At 49.4% G+C, this 17,854-nt stretch overlaps 1 protein-coding gene across 1 annotated transcript; it reads left to right on the top strand.

Annotated features, from left to right (window-relative positions):
- Positions 1 to 5,661: 5,661 nt before the first annotated feature.
- Positions 5,662 to 13,820, top strand: STX5 (syntaxin 5). The gene is made up of 10 exons (XM_015821496.1): positions 5,662 to 5,883; positions 7,128 to 7,201; positions 8,902 to 8,957; positions 9,672 to 9,742; positions 9,852 to 9,968; positions 10,833 to 10,889; positions 11,773 to 11,854; positions 12,068 to 12,165; positions 12,626 to 12,747; positions 13,661 to 13,820. The coding sequence occupies exons 1-10, from the start codon at positions 5,662 to 5,664 to the stop codon at positions 13,818 to 13,820; spliced, it is 1,059 nt and encodes a 352-aa protein (XP_015676982.1).
- Positions 13,821 to 17,854: the final 4,034 nt, after the last annotated feature.

The following is a 17,854-nucleotide window of genomic DNA, read 5'->3' as shown; positions in this document are numbered from 1 at the left end:
TCCAATGTCAACCGTGAATCCAGGAGAACACCCAAGTTGCGGACCCGATCTGAGGGGGCCAAAGTTTCGCCCCCTATAGTCAGCGATGGAATCAGCTGACTATGCCGAGGCGCTGGAAGCCATAGCCACTCGGTCTTGGACGGGTTGAGTCTGAGTCTGTTCCTCCCCATCCAGACCCTCACGGCCTCCAGGCATCGGGTCATCACGTCAAGGGCATCGTTGGGGTGGCCCGGGGTGGATATGTACAGCTGAGTATCGTCAGCGTACTGATGTTCAAAGTCCTGTTGTTCAAAGTCAGGATGTTCAAAGTCCTGTTGTTCTTTGGCCTTTTGCAAATTGACTGATGACATTGTCCATGCAGATGTTAGGTACAGTTGTCCACGTACAGTTGAGCACAGAATGTAGGTTGCCAAGAGAGAAATTTAAAAGAGTTTGGCCCCATTTTATGACTCTCCTTGCTACATTTGTTAAGTGACTCTGGCTTGTCAAGATTTGATCACATGACCCCGGGACATTGCATCCATCATAAAGATGAACCAGTTGCCAAGCCGCTGAATTTTGATCACGTGACCCTAGGGATGCTGCAACGGTTGCAAGTGTGAAAAATGGTCTTTTTTTCAGTGACTTTTCAATATTTATGACAGTTGCAGCGTCCCCGGGTCACGTGATTCCTTTTTCTAATCTTCTGACAAAGTCAATGGGATTCACTTCACAACAGTGTTACTAGCTTAACTGAAGTAATTCACTTAAGAAACGACGTTACATGGGGCAATACTCACTTCTGGTCCCGGTGACCAACCCAGATTGGACCCTTCAATACTCGCTTCACACATGCCTCACTAACAGAAATTTTGGGCTGAATTGTCGTCGTAAGTAGAAGACTACGTGCATATTGCTAGTCCACGTACAATATGCCATATGCTAAATAAATGTCATGTCCCCTTTTATGTGTGTAACCTCAATTTTCTTGTGATATATATCTGATGCCTTTTGATGCAGTGCCTACAAACCACAATAGGTCTTGCAATTGTCTGCTTGATTTCCACTGTTTGGGACTAGACCCTCTTTTCAAAGTTTAAACCGTGCAAAAGGCACAATTTACCGACGAACTAAAAACTTAATCCAGTTTTTCAGTCCTGTGTTCTGGTTCAGCTGCCAGCGAAGCGAAGTCTGTTTAATCAGTTGATCTCTTCCTAAATCGGGATTTGATCTTCCTGTTCTTCTCTCGTCTTGCCAGGGGAAAAAAGGAAAAAAACCAGGATACGGAAAAAATTGGATGGACAGAAAAACGGGGTGGAGGCGGAGAAGCCAGGCTTAATCTCAAAATCAGAAAGTGCCAAGGTCACCGTGATTTGGCAACGTTGGTCCCTCTTTAGCAGCACCCATGAAGCCTGTAACAAGCGCCTGGAAGGAGAAGCAGCTGGACCCAGTGGAAGACTTGCTCAAGCCTCCCAGGTCAGCAACTTCAGTGCCGAGGACGTGGTGCGACCAATGGACAGGACAGTTAGCTAGTGTTACGGCAACTCGTTTCCAACACATCGGAAGTTGTACAGCTATGGGGAATAAACATTCATTATCACGTATGTTTCCTATGAAATTCTAGGTTGTGCGTGTGGTGCAAAGGAAATGGTCAGAAAATGGATTTGCCAGGTCTGAAAGGATGGTTTCATGCAGTGTTTTTCAAGCACAGGCACTTTAAGAGGGCTGGACTTCAACTCCCAGAATTCCCCTGCCAGCTTGCACGGAGATGGGTGGACCAACTCCCAGAATTTCACAGCCAGCATGCTTTAAGAGGGATGGACTTCAACTCCTAGAATTCCCTAGCCAGCTTGCTTGGAGATGGGTGGACTTCAACTCCCAGAATTCCCCAACCAGCAGGGCCACGCATGAGAATTCTGGGAGTAGACGTCCACAATCCTAGAAGGGCCCCTCCTCTTGGGGAAACAGGTGTCTGTATGCATTGGATTGCAACTCCCATCACCCCCAGCCAACCTTGGATCTTTGATAGGCTGAAAATCCCCCTTTGCAATTTTGCCTTCCTTGATATCAAGGTTTCAGGACCTTGATTATTGCCAGCATATGGACTTCAACTCCCAGCATTCCCCAGCCAGCATGGCCATGGATGTGAATTCTGGGAGTTGAAGTCCAGAACCTTGTATGGCAGCATCCCAACCCTCCAGAGAGCACCAGACTGAGATGAGGTGGCTCGGGGTTTGTATCAGGCGGGACTGCAACGGGTGTAGCCCTTCTAAGGCTTCACCTGTTGAAATTCAACTTGTCGCACCCCTAACTGCTGAGAAATGGCTGCTTGTCTATGGGTAGAAGAGACTGTTAACTTCAACAGAGCCTACACCAGGGGTCTTCAAACTTGGCCCTTTTACGGCTTGTGGACTTCAACTCCCAGAATTCCTCAGCCAGGCATGCTGGCTGTGGAATTCTGGGAGTTGTAGTCCACAAGCTATAAAAGGGCCAAGTTTGAAGACCCTCGGCCTACGCTAAAGTAAGGTTGAGAAACGGCACTAGGCCTTGTTTGCTTTAGTTGCCTAGCAACTACGACGGAGTGTAATCCCTCCCCTGCTTTGCATCGCGGGCGCCTCTGAGGTCGCCTAGCAACAATCCTCCCTCCCTTCCTCCCCCATCGACGTCAGGAGTTCGATGAGCGGCAGGAAGCCGCGCTGTGGGGGGCGCGGCCTGGTGACGCCGTGCGTGGCGCCGTTCGCCTGACGCCACCCGCTGAGGGGGTACGTGGCAGTGACGTCGCGGCCCGCCCTCTTTTCGCCTTGTTTGGCTGTTCGATGCGGAGGCCGGTGTTCGCAGCCCAGCCGCCCAGCGACGCCGAGAGCCGCCCCGGGTCCGCGCGACAGGTGAGTGCCGGGCGGGGAAGGGGTGTCCCCTCGGGGTGTCCCCTCGTCAAGGTCCCCCCTCCCCTCGGGTCTCCCCTCCCGCCTCCCCCCCTTTTCCTATCGGTGTCACCTCGAAAGGGCTCCCCCCTTCCCGGCGCCTTCGCCTCCAGGGTGCCCCCCTCCTTTGGGGTCCCCCGTGGCCTTCTCCTCCTGCCCGTTTTCCCTGGGCTGATGTCCCCGAACCACTTGAACTACACCTCCCATCCTCCCCAGCCTGGTGGGGTGAGGGGAGTAGATGCCCCCCAATCCCCTTAAACTACATCTCCCATCTTCCCCAGCCTGGGTGGGTGAGGGGAGTAGATGCCCCTGAGCCAATTGAATTATACTTCCCATCCTCCCCAGCCTGGTGGATGAGGGGAGTAGATGCCCTCCAATCCCCTTAAACTACATCTCCCATCCTCCCCAGCCTGGTGGATGAGGGGAGAAGATGCCCCTGAGCCAATTGAATTATACTTCCCATCCTCCCCAGCCTGGTGGGGTGAGGGGAGTAGATGCCCCCCAATTCCCTTAAACTACATCTCCCGTCCTCCCCAGCCTGGTGGGTGAGGGGAGTAGATGTCCCTGAGCCACTTGAACCACACCTCCCATCCTCCCCAGCCTGGTGGGGCGAGGGGAGTAGATGTCCCTGAGCCAATTGAATTACACCTCCCATCTTCCCCAGCATGGTAGTTCCACCCAAATTGGGTGTGCACGTTTGGTGGGAAGACCGGATGACTTTTCTTCCTTCTTCTATTTCCTTTGGCTCTTTCGACCCTACTTGCTTTCCCGTCTCCCAGTCCCGGAGAAGGGCTACTTCAGAACTTGGGGACCCTGGTTCAAATCCTCCCCTCCACCTGTCACTTAGCTGCACCGGTCTAGATCCGCTCCTGTCTTTCAACCGGACCGACCTCGCAGGGCTGTGGTGAAACAAATCAAGAGGAAAGTTTTTGTTGTGTTTGTTGTCATCAGCTGACTCCAGCAAGCATAGGATTCCGGTGGAATGAAAACAGTTTCTTGCTTTTCAGTTCTTCTGGCATTAGAATAAAACGTTGTTATACGTAGGATAACTGTCTTCCGTTCAGCAATATTTAGCTTTTCTCCTGCGTGAAGAGATTCCATATGTTCAGGCAGAACTTCTTCCTAAGGGGGTCAGTCCTCAACTCTTCCAGCTCAAATGGGGAGGCAAAAAACACACAGCCTGTATGATGTAGCAATCTTGGTGAAGCTAAGCAAGGTTGGGTTTGGCCAGTTCCTGTACAGGAGACCATTTAGGAACCCCATAATAATTTATTTTAATTTCACGGTGAGTAAATGGCTGGTCTAATGATAGTTGAAGTGAGGCCCGTGGTGCTCTCTGAGCTTGGTGGTTTTCTTGCAGGCGTTTCATGACCCAACTAAGTAACATCATCAGTGCTAGAAGGAGGAGGAGGACTGTGGGGGTCCTTGCTGCTCTCTGAGCTTGGTGGTTTTCTTGCAGACGTTTCATGACCCAACTAAGTAACATCATCAGTGCTAGAATGAAGCGGGGGAGGAGGAGGAGGAGAACTGTGGGGTCCTTGGTGCTCTCTGAGCTTGGTGGTTTTCTTGCAGACATTTCATGACCCAACTAGGTAACATCCTCAATGCCAGAAGGGGCATTTGCACCAAAAAAAACAAAACCCACTCCTCTCCTAACTAAGTAGAACGTTTGAGCTGCAAATACGGGAGAGCAACGGCAAAGGTTGAGCAGATATTCAAATAAAGAAAGATAAATAAACACTGAGTGCAGCTCTGCCATATTTGCGTTGGCGTCTTTTCGGGGTGATAGCGAGGAAGATCTGATCCAGCTTTCTCCTGTCGGATAAACGTGCTTGTATTACAATTCCCATCGTTCCCAGCCTGCATGGCCACAGACTAGGGATTAATTTTGTGACACTTGAGAAGTAAGGCAGGAAAAAAAGCACTCAGATTTGTCGGAGAAACAGTTTCCCCTTGAAGATTAGAAAAGCCGATTTAGCTAGTTTCAACTGTGACTTAGAGAAGTTTCACTTTGTTAGGAAGTTCAGAGTTGTTGTGGCTTATTGTTGGTTTCCTATTCGTTTTCAGTCTGAGTTGTTATTTCGCTTGGTGTGTCTTTCATTTTTAGTTTTGTTTCAACTCTGTGTTCCAGCTTTCATATGCATCAGTTTAAAAGGTTCCCTCCTCCTTCTTTCTTTCTTTTTGCTTTTTGCTTTTAGCAATGGCAAACAAAAGTAATTTCGTTCTGTTTAAAAATAAACAACATGCAACATTATACACAAAAAGATCCTGCCGAAAGAGAGGGGAAAAAAAGCTAAAACTAATAACTAAAAAACTAAAAAAAAAAAAAGAGGGACGAAGTCATGCAGGAGAAATATTTACAAATACGTATAAATTAAAATGGTAACCATCTATCACGGTAATGCTTCACGCCTCATCTGTGTTGATAAGCGAAAAACAACTGACTTACAACTGGTCCTCGTACAACGTTGCACGTCCCTGCGGTCACGTGATCAAAATCCGGGTACTTCCAACCGGCACGTATTTACCAACCTGGAACTGAGAAGGAATTTCCTGACAGAATAATGAATCAGTTGCTTCCAGATTTGGTGGGTGCCCATGATGGGAGGTTTTTAGAAGAGATTGGACGACCATTTGTCTCGATTCGTGTAGGGTCTCTGTCCTGAGCAGGGGGTTGGACTAGAAGACCTCCGAGGTCCCGCTCTTCTCTAATTCTGTATCCCTTTCTCTCCTTCCTCAGAGCCACAGGTTATGAGCCTCCATGAATACGAGGAAACGCCACGGCTCCCGAAACACTGATCAAGGCGTTTACCTGGGGCCGTCCCAGACGCAAGCTTTCTCTCCGCTGGGTGCCCCTCCCGCTGCGGCTGCTGCTGCCACGGCCGCCCCTGTCAGCCCTCCTCAACCCCAGTGGGACGCCATGTCGTGTCAAGACCGCACCCTGGAGTTCCGCTCGGCCTGCAAGTCCTTGCAAAGCAGAGAAGTGAGTGCCGGGCGTGGAAGACCACGATGCTTGATGCTCCTTTGATCTCTTTGAACCTCAAACCCCTTCCTTCCCTCCCTCCCTCCCTCCTTCCTTCTTTCCTTCCCAATGGTTAAAATGCAGTATTGCAGACTGCTGTCAGGAGTTCAATCCTTAAAATAGCCCTTCCTTCCTTCCTTCCTTCCTTCCTTCCTTCCTTCCTTCCTTCCTTCCTTCCTTCCTTCCGTCTGTCCCTCCCAGTGGTTAGAATGCAGTATTGCAGGCTAACTCTGCTGACTGTCAGGAGTTCAATCCTGAAAATAGGTATTCCTTCCCTCCCTCCCTCCCTCCCTCCCTTCCTTCCTTCCTTCCTTCCCAATGGTTAGAATGCAGCATTGCAGGCTAACTCTGCTGACTGTCAGGAGTTCGATCCTGACCGGCTCAAAGTTGACTCAGCCTTCCCTCTTCCCGAGGTCGGTGAAAATGAGGACCCATGTTTTGGGGGCAATAGGCTGACTCTGTAAACCGCTTAGAGAGGGCTGTGAAGCACTGCGAAGCGGTATATACGTCTAAGAGCTATTGCTCTCCCCCCCCCCCCAGCATGGTTCGTAACCCCTCTCTTCCCCCACGCAAAACAGACTAAAACCTGACTTAAGCTTTACCTGCAGAAATCCACCCTCCCAAGGCTGAGGGCCTGGCCCTGAGCATCGTAAAGGCCCGTTCACCCTTTTGCCCCTCCCAACAAAACCTCAGTGAAATGCAGGAGGCCACTGAGCAAGCTTTACAGCTCGACGCTGTGAAATCAGGATGCCTGGAAGGAAATGGAGATATTCTACCCCAGTTTCTTTCCGAGGACTTGTCTGCGACCTGCCCAGCAAGACGGAAGCCGGTTCTTCCCTCAAGCCTGACAGTCTTACGCAGAAGAAGTCAGAAGCCACGGGGCTTCCCATTTTCCAGCAATTCTGACTACAGATTCCTTTTGGGGATTTCCCCCCCCCCCACTCCTGGTGCCCAAACTTTCAGCTTTGCCCTTCGGATGATCCTCGGTGAAATGGGCGGGCTGGCGGGAATCAACCGCTGGATTCAAGCTGCGGTGGTTGAAACCTTTAAAGACAGGAAGTGGCTGTTGGGATCCTGCCCAGCGCAGGGAAATGCACGTCCTGAATTAGCCTTTTCCCACCCTCGGAAAAGGGAGGGTGTGTAGACTTTGGTTTTTCCGATGGGGATAAAACAGCATTTTTCTCTTTCTGCTTTTCCCTTCCCAGAACGGGCTTCACGTGAACAAGCCGGCGCAGAGCGGGGCCATCCGGCAGAGGAGTGAATTTACTCTCATGGCCAAGTAAGCACGCCGGGCCGTTTTACGTCCAGCCAGGGTGACTGTGAAGTCAAGGTGGGCAGGGTGGAGCCCCCGATGGACGCCTTTCGGCCAAAATTGCTACAACACTGGGGGGAAAAGGGACTTACGACCGTTTTTCACACTTACGGCCGTTGCAGCATTCCCCCCCCCCCGGGGTCATGTGATCCAAATTCAGACACTTAGCCACCGGTTCATATTTACGACGGTCGCAGCGTCCTGGGGGGTCACGCAATCCCCTTTTGCAACCTTCCGACTTAACCGCAGTGCTTCGTTCGGCAGCTGTAAGAAGAACGGTTGTAAACTGGGGGCAAAGCTCACTTAACAAATGTCTCATTTAACAACGGAAATTTGGGGCTCAGTTGTGGCGGTACGAGAACGACCGGTATTAAGAGCGAGTTATGATCAAACATACGTCGAGACCTTGATGAACGACTTGTCGCTTCCCGAGCATTTGAAGTCACAGTGTGCCCAGATCTACTTATAACCTGTTTTCAGATTTATGTTGGCTGGCACATAAACGGGGTTTATGCTATCGCATTTTGGGCACTTAGCCAATTGCAGCATTCCACTCAGGTGTCATTGTGGATTTTATTTATTTATTTATTTGTTTGTTTGTTCATTCATTCATTTATTTATGCATGCTGGTTACCAGGATTTAATTCCTGTTTCTGGCAAAAACTTGGCCAATTGCAGCATCCCAGTCAGATGTCATTGTGGATTTTATTTATTTGTTTGTTTGTTCATTCATTCATTTATTTATGCATGCTGGTTACCAGGATTTAATTCCTGTTTCTGGCAAAAACTTGGCCAATTGCAGCATCCCAGTCAGATGTCATTGTGGATTTTATTTATTTGTTTGTTTGTTCATTCATTCATTTATTTATGCATGCTGGTTACCAGGATTTAATTCCTGCTTCTGGCAAAAAACCTGGCCAATTGCGACATCCCGGTCAGATGTCATTGTGGATTTTATTTATTTGTTTGTTTGTTTATTCATTTATTTATGCATGCTGGTTACCAGGATTTAATTCCTGTTTCTGGCAAAAAACCTGGCCAATTGCAGCATCCCAGTCAGATGTCATTGTGGATTTTATTTATTTATTTATTCATTAATTTATGCATGCTAGTTACCAGGATTTAATTCCTGTTTCTGGCAAAAAGTTGGCCAATTGCAGCGTCCCAGTCAGGTGTCATTGTGGATTTTATTTATTTGTTTGTTTATTCATTCATTTATTTATGCATGTTAGTTTACCAGGATTTAATTCCTGTTTGTGGCAAAAACCTGGCCAATCGCAGCATCCCAATTAGGTGACCTTGTGGATTTTTATTTGTTTTGTTTGTTTTTGCCAGTTACCAGGATTTACTTCCTGTTTCTGCCCAAAAACAACAACAACAACAACCCTCCAATGGTGGAAAAGTATTTTCCTTGACGACTACATTTGCTTAACTGTCGCTACCCAAAAAAAAAAAAAAGTCATAAAATCAGGTCCGCAAGTGTAATTCCTCGACTTACGACGGCAACAACTTAACAGCCATCATACTGGGCTCAGTTATTAGCCTGGTAAATTAAGGACCACCTTTAATTCAGGAGTGATTGTCAAAGATGATTCAGCATAGGGAGCAATCTTGTCTGTCAAGGATTCGGTGTCGTACGTGACGGCCCCGTCTCTTCTTCTTCTCAGGCGCATTGGGAAGGACCTCAGCAACACCTTCGCCAAGCTGGAAAAGCTAACGATTTGTGAGTATCCTGGGATGTTTGTGCTGAAAAGGAAATTGTGTGACTCGTAATCGGGAGGTGAGAGAGAGAGAGAGAGAGAGAGAGAGAGAGAGAGAGAGAGGCATCAGCCAAATTAATGGAAAGCAGGAACAGCGCAGGGATGAGAAAGCGGGCAGCTGTCTATGAATAGAATATTTGTAGCTCAGGGTGAATCTGTCAGTAGTCTCCTGAGCTTGGTTGCTTTTTTTTGCAGACGTTTCATGACCCAACTAGGGAACGTCGTCAGTGCTAGAAGAGAGTGAAGTTTGTGGAATGGAGGAGAGGGGAGAATGGGTAGAGGAGGAGAAGGAGGACTGTGGGGTGCTTGGTGCTGTCTGAGCTTGGTTGTTTTCTTGCCGATGTTTCGTGACCCTAATAGGTAACATTAGCAGGGCTAGAAGGAGGGGTTTGTGGAGAGGAAGAGGAGGAGGAGGGAAGGAAGGGAGGAAGGGAAAGAGGGAAAAGGAGGGAGGAAGAGAAAGAGGAAAGGGAAGGCAGTATGGAGGGAAGGAAGGAAGAAAGGGAGGGAAGAAAGGTGGAGGAAGGAAGGAAGGAAGGAAGGAAGGAAAGGAAGGAAGGAAGGAAGATGTAAGAAAACTGCGAGGGAGAGGGACTTGGTGTGCTTGCCAGGGGATACAGGGAGGGCAGGTGAAAGAAAAAAATAATAATCCCATATCTGACTCTTTGCCTGCTCAGTGGCCAAACGGAAATCGCTTTTCGACGACAAGGCGGTGGAGATAGAGGAGCTGACTTACATCATCAAGCAGGTAAGGAAGGCGGGGGGGGCAGAAGGACGGAGCAGGCAGGCTGAAAAGGACGGCAAACAGCCGCTCTGTCGGGCCCTCATCCCTCATCCCAGCTCCTTCCTCCTGGCAGGATATCAACAGCCTCAACAAACAGATCGCACAACTCCAGGAGTTTGTCAAAGCCAAAGGCAGCCTGACGGGCAGGCACGTGCAAACACACTCCAACACCGTGGTGGTTTCTCTGCAGGTAAGGCTTCAAAGCCCTTTTGTTGTTGTTAGTTGCGAAGTCGTGTCCGACCCATCGCGACCCCATGGACCACGTTCCTCTGGGCCTTCCGGACCTCTGCCATCTTCTGGAGTCCATTTAAGCTCATGCCTGCTGCTTCAGTGACTCCATCCAGCCACCTCCTTCTCTGTCGTCCCCTTCTTCTCTTGCCCTCCATCTTTCCCAGCATCAGGCTCTTCTCCAGGGAGTCCTTCCTTCTCATTAGGTGGCCAAAGGACTTGAGTTTCAACTTCAGGATCTGGCCTTCTAAAGAGCAGTCGGGGTTGATCTCCTCTAGGACTGACCGGTTGGATCGCCTCGCAGTCCAGGGGACTCGCAGGAGTCTTCTCCAGCACCAGAGTTCAAAGGCCTCCATTCTTTGGCGCTCAGCCTTTCTTAGGGTCCAACTTTCACAGCCATACATTGCAACTGGGAAAACCATGGCCTTGACTATACCCACTTTTGTTGGCAGGGTGGCGTCTCTGCTTTTGAGTATGCTGTCTAGATTTGCCATGGCTTTCCTCCCCAGGAGCAAGCGTCTTTTAATTTCTTGGCTTTTTAGGAGTTTTTTTTTTTTAGCCCTTTTAGGTTTTCTCAATTTTGGGGAGCAGGGGGGAGACTGGGGGGGGGGAGGAAAAGGCTGCAAAATTGTGCACTTCTTGCAGGATTGAACTTGGGGCTTGCTTTTCCCCCCCAGCGCTGAGGTTTCAGATATGGAGCTAATTCTTGGTGCATCTAAAACAGGCTTCCTGCGCCAGTAACAGTGGGAAGAAGTTTTCTCTGACCCACAGAGCAGGAGAGCCAACGCTGGGTTTTGTCTTGACTTCCCCCTTCTTCTTTTTCTAGTCGAAGCTGGCTTCCATGTCCAATGATTTCAAATCCGTTTTGGAGGTGCGGACGGAGGTGAGTTCCCCATCCGCTGTGGTTTTCAGGCTTTCAGGGAGCTGCTGTGGGACAGTGCGGTGGCCCTTTTCACTTCATTAGCTGTCGGGAAGGGAGAGGGAGAGAGGGAAGGGAAGGGAAGAAATGGAAAAGGGAGAAAGGCAGGCAGGCAGGAGATGGAAGGGGAGGGAGAGAGGGAAGAAATAGGAAAGGGAGAAGGGCAGGCAGGAAGGAGATGGAGATGGAAGGGAAGGGAAGAAATAGAAAAGGGAGAAAGGAAGGAAGGAAGGAGATAGAAATGGGAGGGAGAAAGGAAGCAAGGAAGGAGAAATAGGAAGAGGGAAGGAGGAAAGAAGGAAGGAAGGAGATAGAAATAGAGAGAAAGGAAGGAAGGAAGCAAGGAAGGAGAAATAGGAGGAGGGAGGCAGGAAGGAAGGAAAAAGAAATGGGAGGAAGGAAGGAAGGAAGGAGGGAGAAATAGGAAGGGGAGGGAGGCAGATAAGGAAGGAGATAGAAATGGGAGGAAAGGAAAGGAAGGAAAGAGAGAAGGGACGGAAGGAGGAAGGAAGAGCAGAAGAAGACATTGATTAATCGATGATCAATTATATGGTGTGAGACAGAGCAGGTGTGTTTATATAGGTATGTAGCTATATGGTGGAATAGAATATTATAAATAGAGAAAGGGGCAACTGTAGCCATAGAACTAGAGGTTCTTGGACAATCAGGATATTCAGTCACAAGCCTGGGGTAGGGTGGGGGGGGGACATAAAAACGTTCCTTTTGACCAGCTCTGCCCCACTGCCGTAACAGGAAGCCTCCTTTCCAGATTAAGATGTGGTCACCTTGGTGGTCTGCCTGGCCCCCTTAATCTCTTGGCCCTGCCTCTCCCCCCTTCCTTCCCCAGAATCTTAAGCAGCAGAAAAGCCGGCGAGAACAATTCTCCCGTCCCCCAGTAGCCACCATGTCTCTTTCTGCAAACAACCTAGGTGAGTTCTCTCTCTCTCTCTCTCTCTCTCTCTCTCTCTCTCTCTCTCTCTCTCTCTCTCTCTCTCTCTCTCTCTCTCTCACACACACACACACACACACACACACACACACACACACACACACGGGGAAGGAGGCGGGGTGAAACCTTGGACCGTCCCTGGAAAGGGAGGCTTGGGAGGTGCCGTTTCTGACGTTGTCTCCGTCCGCTGTAGGTTCCAGCGTGCTTCAGGACGAGCGTCGGTACTCGGGAGATGTGGCCATTGACATGGACAATCGGACGAGCCAGCAGTTGCAGCTAATCAATGAGCAGGTGCCTTTGAGATGGGGATGGGCAAAAGAGGAAGTGGAATGTTGTCTGTCTATTTTTTTATCTATCCCTATCTCCCTTTCTATCATTTGTCTACATCTGTCCATCATCTGTCTGTCATCTATCTACCTGTCTGTCTAACTCTATCTCCCTTTCTATCATTTATCTCTGTCCATTATCTCTCTCTCATCTCTCTTTTTTCTCTCTCTCTATCTATCCTATCTCTATCTATCTATCTATCTATCTATCTATCTATCTATCTATCTATCTATCTATGTGTGTCTTTTTGCTAACCCCTGTTTTTTTGCGTTACGTTTGTAAATATTATTGCCGGCTTTAAAGGAGGCCATATTTAAGCTTTGCAGACTATGCTAAGGTTTCAGAACAACGATATGGAAAAACGCCAAGAGAGACCCCATCCCCGGTTTAAAAACCCACGGACTTTATGTTTTCTCCTCTGCAGGATTCGTACATCCAGAGCCGGGCGGACACTATGCAGAACATCGAATCGACCATTGTAGAGCTGGGCTCCATATTTCAGCAACTGGCACACATGGTTAAAGAACAGGAAGAGACGATCCAGAGGTCAGAGGCCCGAGGGAGGGGCTACGGGTTCTCACATGGCTTCTAAGCCATGGTTTGCTTAGCAGCAGCTTGTTAGGCAGCCACAACCTTAGACGGCTGATTACGTTGTGGTGAATCAGCCACAAGGCTTGGAAGTCCCATCTGTGTTGAGTGGACCATACAGGTGGTCCTCGACTTACAGCTGTCTCACTTAGCTATGGAAAGTTTGAGTGCCATTGTAGTTGCAATCAGACAACTAACTGTAGTCCTTGACCTACAGTTCTCAGTGTCGTTAAACCGAGGACGACCTATATTCAAGCAGCCCCGCAACAACCTGGGATCCCCTCTTCCCCTTAAAATATTTCCTTCTGGGTGGCTTAGGTGGCGGTAGGGCACCAGGGTGGGAGGGAGGGGGCTCTCCTGCTAAGCAAGCCCACTCCCCAATTTGTGCTGTGTCAGAGCGTGCCCAGTCTTATTGCGCTGAGATAACCCTGGAGTAAACACAGTAAACAGTGGTTTGTATTAAATGGTGGTTTATCTTACACTATCTACAACAGGGGTGTCCAACTCGCAACGTCACGTGACGTATTGCGACGTGTCGTGACTTTTTTTCCCATTGCCGGCAGTGGGGTGGCTGCGGTTTTCGGCATGACGTATCCGGCAGTTTGACACCCCTGATCTACAATATCATACACCAGGGACAATATGCATACATGTGGTAATACAGCGGGATCCAACAAACCACGATTACAGCAGGAAACGGAAGAAAGGGAACACATCAGCAGAGCCTTCCCTTTATTTGAAGGCTTTTCAAGAGACACAGACCCTGCTGGGTCCTTGCCATCATTACAATACATTCTACATCTTACGTTACATAAGCTGGTCAGCTGTTAAAGCAACCCCTTGACAGGCTGCCATTCTGCCCTTCCTTTAGAATCGATGCCAACGTGGAGGACACCGAGCTGAACGTGGAAGGGGCCCACATGGAAATCCTGAAGTACTTCCAGTCGGTCTCCTCTAACCGGTGGCTGATGGTGAAGATCTTCCTCATCCTGGTCGTCTTCTTCATCATCTTCGTGGTCTTTTTGGCCTGACGGAAGAGGGGGCTCGACCTCCCGTCCCCTTCCTCGCCGTCCTTCCCGAGCCGCGATGGACACTGGACACTTTCACGTCGGGCCAAGCCAGCCGGCCACGGAGGGCAGGGCCGTCCTCGCCTCGACCCCGCGCCGCAGAGCCCCGCCTCCCCTTGGCTGCGGTTCCTCGGCCGACAACGAGGCTGCCCCCTCTCGGAACGATGCTGCGAAGGGCCTTGCCGCAGAGCCCCCCTCGTCCCATGGGACTCGGCCCCGGGAGTGTGTGCGTACTGCGGTGTCTCTCAACCTGGGCCGCTTTAAGATGGGTGGACTTCAACTCCCAGAATTCCCCAGCCAGGGGAATTCTGGGAGTTGAAGTCCACCCATCTTAAAGCGGGCCAGGTTGAGTGACATTGGGATAGCGGGACCAGCATCTTCCCTCTTCCTCTTTTGTGTACATTTTCCCAACCCTTGACGTGCTAACAAGAACCTTCTTTAATTTTTTATTTTTAAAAAAAGCAAAAAACAAATATGCGATGAGTATCTCAGAATGGAAATCCAGCTTCCACGCCTCCCTCCTGGATTCCCGGGCGAAGGAGAGCTGGGTTTTCAGGATCACGATCCGGAGACTGGATTCTCTCCCTCCGTTTTAACGTATTTAACATATTGTCTTCTTCTTTTTTTTCTCTTTTCTTTTTTTTTCTTTTTCCCTTCTCTCTTTTTGGGGAGATCCAGTTCTCCAAGGGGAGCAGGCCCAGGCCCTTTGCTCAGCATGGCTGCTCTTTCCCCTTAGGAATATCCTCTGGAATGCAAGTTTTGTAGCACGATTGGGCCTTGCTGACCACGTGTGTCTTCTCTTCAGCTAAACTGGGATGGCCGATCATAGCTTGCACATGGTTGGAAAGGAGCCTCAGTTCTTCGGTCAATTGACAGGCTTTCCTCCTCCTTCTCCTCCTCCTTTTCCTCCTTCTCCCCCTCCCCTCTTTTCCCCTTCCTCCTTCCCTCTCCTCCCCATCCCCTTCTGTCTCCTCCTTTTCCTCCTTCTCCTTTCCCCTTCCCCTTTTCTCTTTCTCCTTTCCTCCTCTCCCTTCCCTATTCTCCTCCTCCTCCTTTCCCCTTCCTTTCCTCCCCTTCTGTCTCCTCCTCCTTTCCCCCTTCTTTCTTCCTCCCCTTCTGCTTTCCTCTTCCCCTTTTCTCTTTCTCCTTTCCTCCTCCCCCTCCCCTCTTCTTCTCTTCCTCCATTCCCCTTCCTTTCCTCCCCTTCTCCTTTTCTCCTCTCTTCCCCTTTTCTCTTCGTCCTTTCCTCCTCTCCCTCCCCTCTTCTTCTCGTCCTCCTTTCCTCCTCCCCTTCTGTCTCCTCCTCTCTCCTTCTCCTTCCCCTTTTCCTCCTTTTCTCCTCTCATTCTCCTTCCCCCCCCCCTTCCCCCAACCCCCAAGCAGATTTGCTCTCTGGTGCAGGAGCAAAGAACCTGCACGCCTCAAATTATTAATTATTATTAATTCTTCCCCCCCCCCCCGCCTGTAGCTTTCCCGAGAAGGTCTAGGGCGCTTAGTTCAGGAGCCTTAGGTGAGGGGAGAGTTTTCCACTTCCCTTGCCCCCAGCAGGGCCCTTCCGCTTCCTTTCCGCTTCCTTTCGGATCCAACCGTTCTCTTTTCCCTGGGAAGAAAGGAGTGGAGGAAGCGTTTCCTGATTTTCCCAAACTTAATTTTTAACACTACTAGAGAAGAATAAAATGTGTTCTTTAATCTCCTGCCCCTTCCTTTTCTTTCTTTTTTTTTTTTTAAGAAAAAAAAACCCCCCAAAGCCTATGCTGGAGCCATGTCATCTCCTTCTTGGCCTGGTTATGGTGGCTGAGCCATCACTTCCTTTTCCTCTTTCCCCCCCCCCTTAAATAGGGAGCTGGGGTTCTCTTCCTCCCCTCCACCCACCTTGCAAGGACCCTTCATGTCGGTATCTTCTTCCATTCTGCAAAAACTTGCTCCTTCTAAGAGGCTGGGCCAGTAAGTGGGGAGGGGGGGGATCTGTCCGCTGTAGGTAGGAAAAAGCTGTTTCTAATCCAGACTTTATCAGCCAGCGGTCCCAGCTCTTCCTTGTGCTCTGAAAACAATTAAACGGAAAAAGCCTACTTTAAACCAACATCCCACCCCTTCTTGCGTCTTGTGTGCTGGCCTTGATTCGATGCCTCTTAACCATTGACCTCCACTTTTTTTCCCCCCTCTATGGAGATCGTCCGCCATTCAGCCCACGGTTGTCCCAAAAGCGCTTTTTCAAGACTTCCTAGGGTTGTTGTTTTTTTTTTTCCTTTGAAGATGTTTCGCTTCCCCTCCGGGAAGCTTCTTCCGTTCCGCAGACGCGTTCAACCTACCCAGGGAGCGACTGGGTGAATCCAGCCCGTGGGGGTTATTGTAGCTTTGTTTGGGCCTGCCAATCCAGAAGACTTGGCTCGATCTGTTTAGGATGTGTTAAACGGGGTTTTGTGTGCCCTGCGGGTCCCTCTTTTAAGGGTGCAGCGATAGCCCCAGCCAAAGTCACAGCTTATGTATGTACAAGTGGTCCTTGACTTACAGCCATTTGTTTTGCAGCCGTTAAGCGATCCTCGTAACCATGCGTGGCAAAACAGGTCATAAAATCAGATGCGACTAGAGATGTAAAATTTCTGGGAATTTTGAAGCCGTGAGAAAAAAAAACCCACCCTTTTTTCCCTGTTTTTTTTTCCAGAAAAAAATAGAAATTTTGGAAAAATTTGGGGGGGAAAAGTTCAGCGTGGAGTAATTTTACCAATTGCGTGAAATACAGTGTGTATAAAAGTATTGTGCTTGCAATAAAACAGGTAACCATCCCCCTTTCCCTCAAAAGCAACAAAAAATAGCAAAAAACCATCAACAGCCTCAGAAATCGTTCATTAAGGTCTTTGTGCTCTATAGTTTGAATACCATGTCATAGATATATTATTTATCTTTGGAAAAGAACATATTCCACACTTCTTTTTTTCCCAATTTTTCCTGGAAAAAAAACAGGAAAAAATCTGTTTTTCCTCCCCATTTTTTTCCAGGTTTTTTCCCCCCAGGTCTTCTCATCTCTAGGTGTGACTGACGTAACCACCACTGCTTAGCAACAGAAACTGTGGTCCTAATTAGTATAAATCGAGGGCTACCTGTACAGCACGTTAGAAGTAGCATCCTTATCCTCCTGTAAATTTGCTGGTCTTCAGATCGTGGGATATAAATTACATTAAAGCGTTCAGACATCATGCCAGCTTTATTAGCACGACACACGACCTCTTCCAACTTTAATAAGCCCACCAAACTGTGGCAACAGGTGAAGGGCAAGGCATCCCTCTAAACCACCATTCAGGGCCAACCGTAACAAACAAGCTTTGGAAGTTTTTCCAAGAGCGGCCAGCCTTCCTTCCCCAACCTCCCTTCTGCCTCTAAGTCAGGGGTCTTCAAACTTGGCCCTTTTGTGACTGGTGGACTTCAACTCCCAGAATTCCTCAGCCAGGGACGCCTGGCTGGGGAATTCTGGGAGTTGAACTCCACCAGTCACAAAAGGGGCCAAGTTTGAAGACCCCTGCACTAGGGTCAAGGGTGACTTAGAGGGACCCTTTTCCTTAGACCAGGGGGTCTTTCAAACTTGGCAACTTTAAGACTGGTGGACTTCAACTCCCAGAATTCCTCAGCAAGGCACGCTGTCTGAGGAATTCTGGGAGTTGAAGTCCACGAGTCACAAAAGGGGCCAAGTTTGAAGACCCCTGCACTAGGGTCAAGGGTGACTAGAGGGACCCTTTTCCTTAGACCAGGGGGTCTTCAAACTTGGCAACTTTAAGACTGGTGGACTTCAACTCCCAGAATTCCTCAGCCAGGCACGCTGTCTGAGGAATTCTGGGAGTTGAAGTCCACCAGTCACAAAAGAGGCCAAGCTTGAAGACCCTTGCTCTATGTCTATGGTTGCAAAAGCGGCTAGAAAGGAGGAGAGCGATACGCGCCTGCGCGGCCTGCTTCCCGACCTTCCCCCCGTGCGGCGCGTTCCCCGGAAATCCCTCACCGCGCCTGCG

Source organism: Protobothrops mucrosquamatus, unplaced genomic scaffold, assembly GCF_001527695.2.
Source record: "Protobothrops mucrosquamatus isolate PMUCROS unplaced genomic scaffold, P.Mucros_1.0 scaffold1339, whole genome shotgun sequence".
Lineage (NCBI taxonomy): Eukaryota > Metazoa > Chordata > Lepidosauria > Squamata > Viperidae > Protobothrops > Protobothrops mucrosquamatus.
The sequence above is the reverse complement of the archived record's forward strand: the minus strand, read 5'-3'. Positions and strand labels throughout refer to the sequence as shown.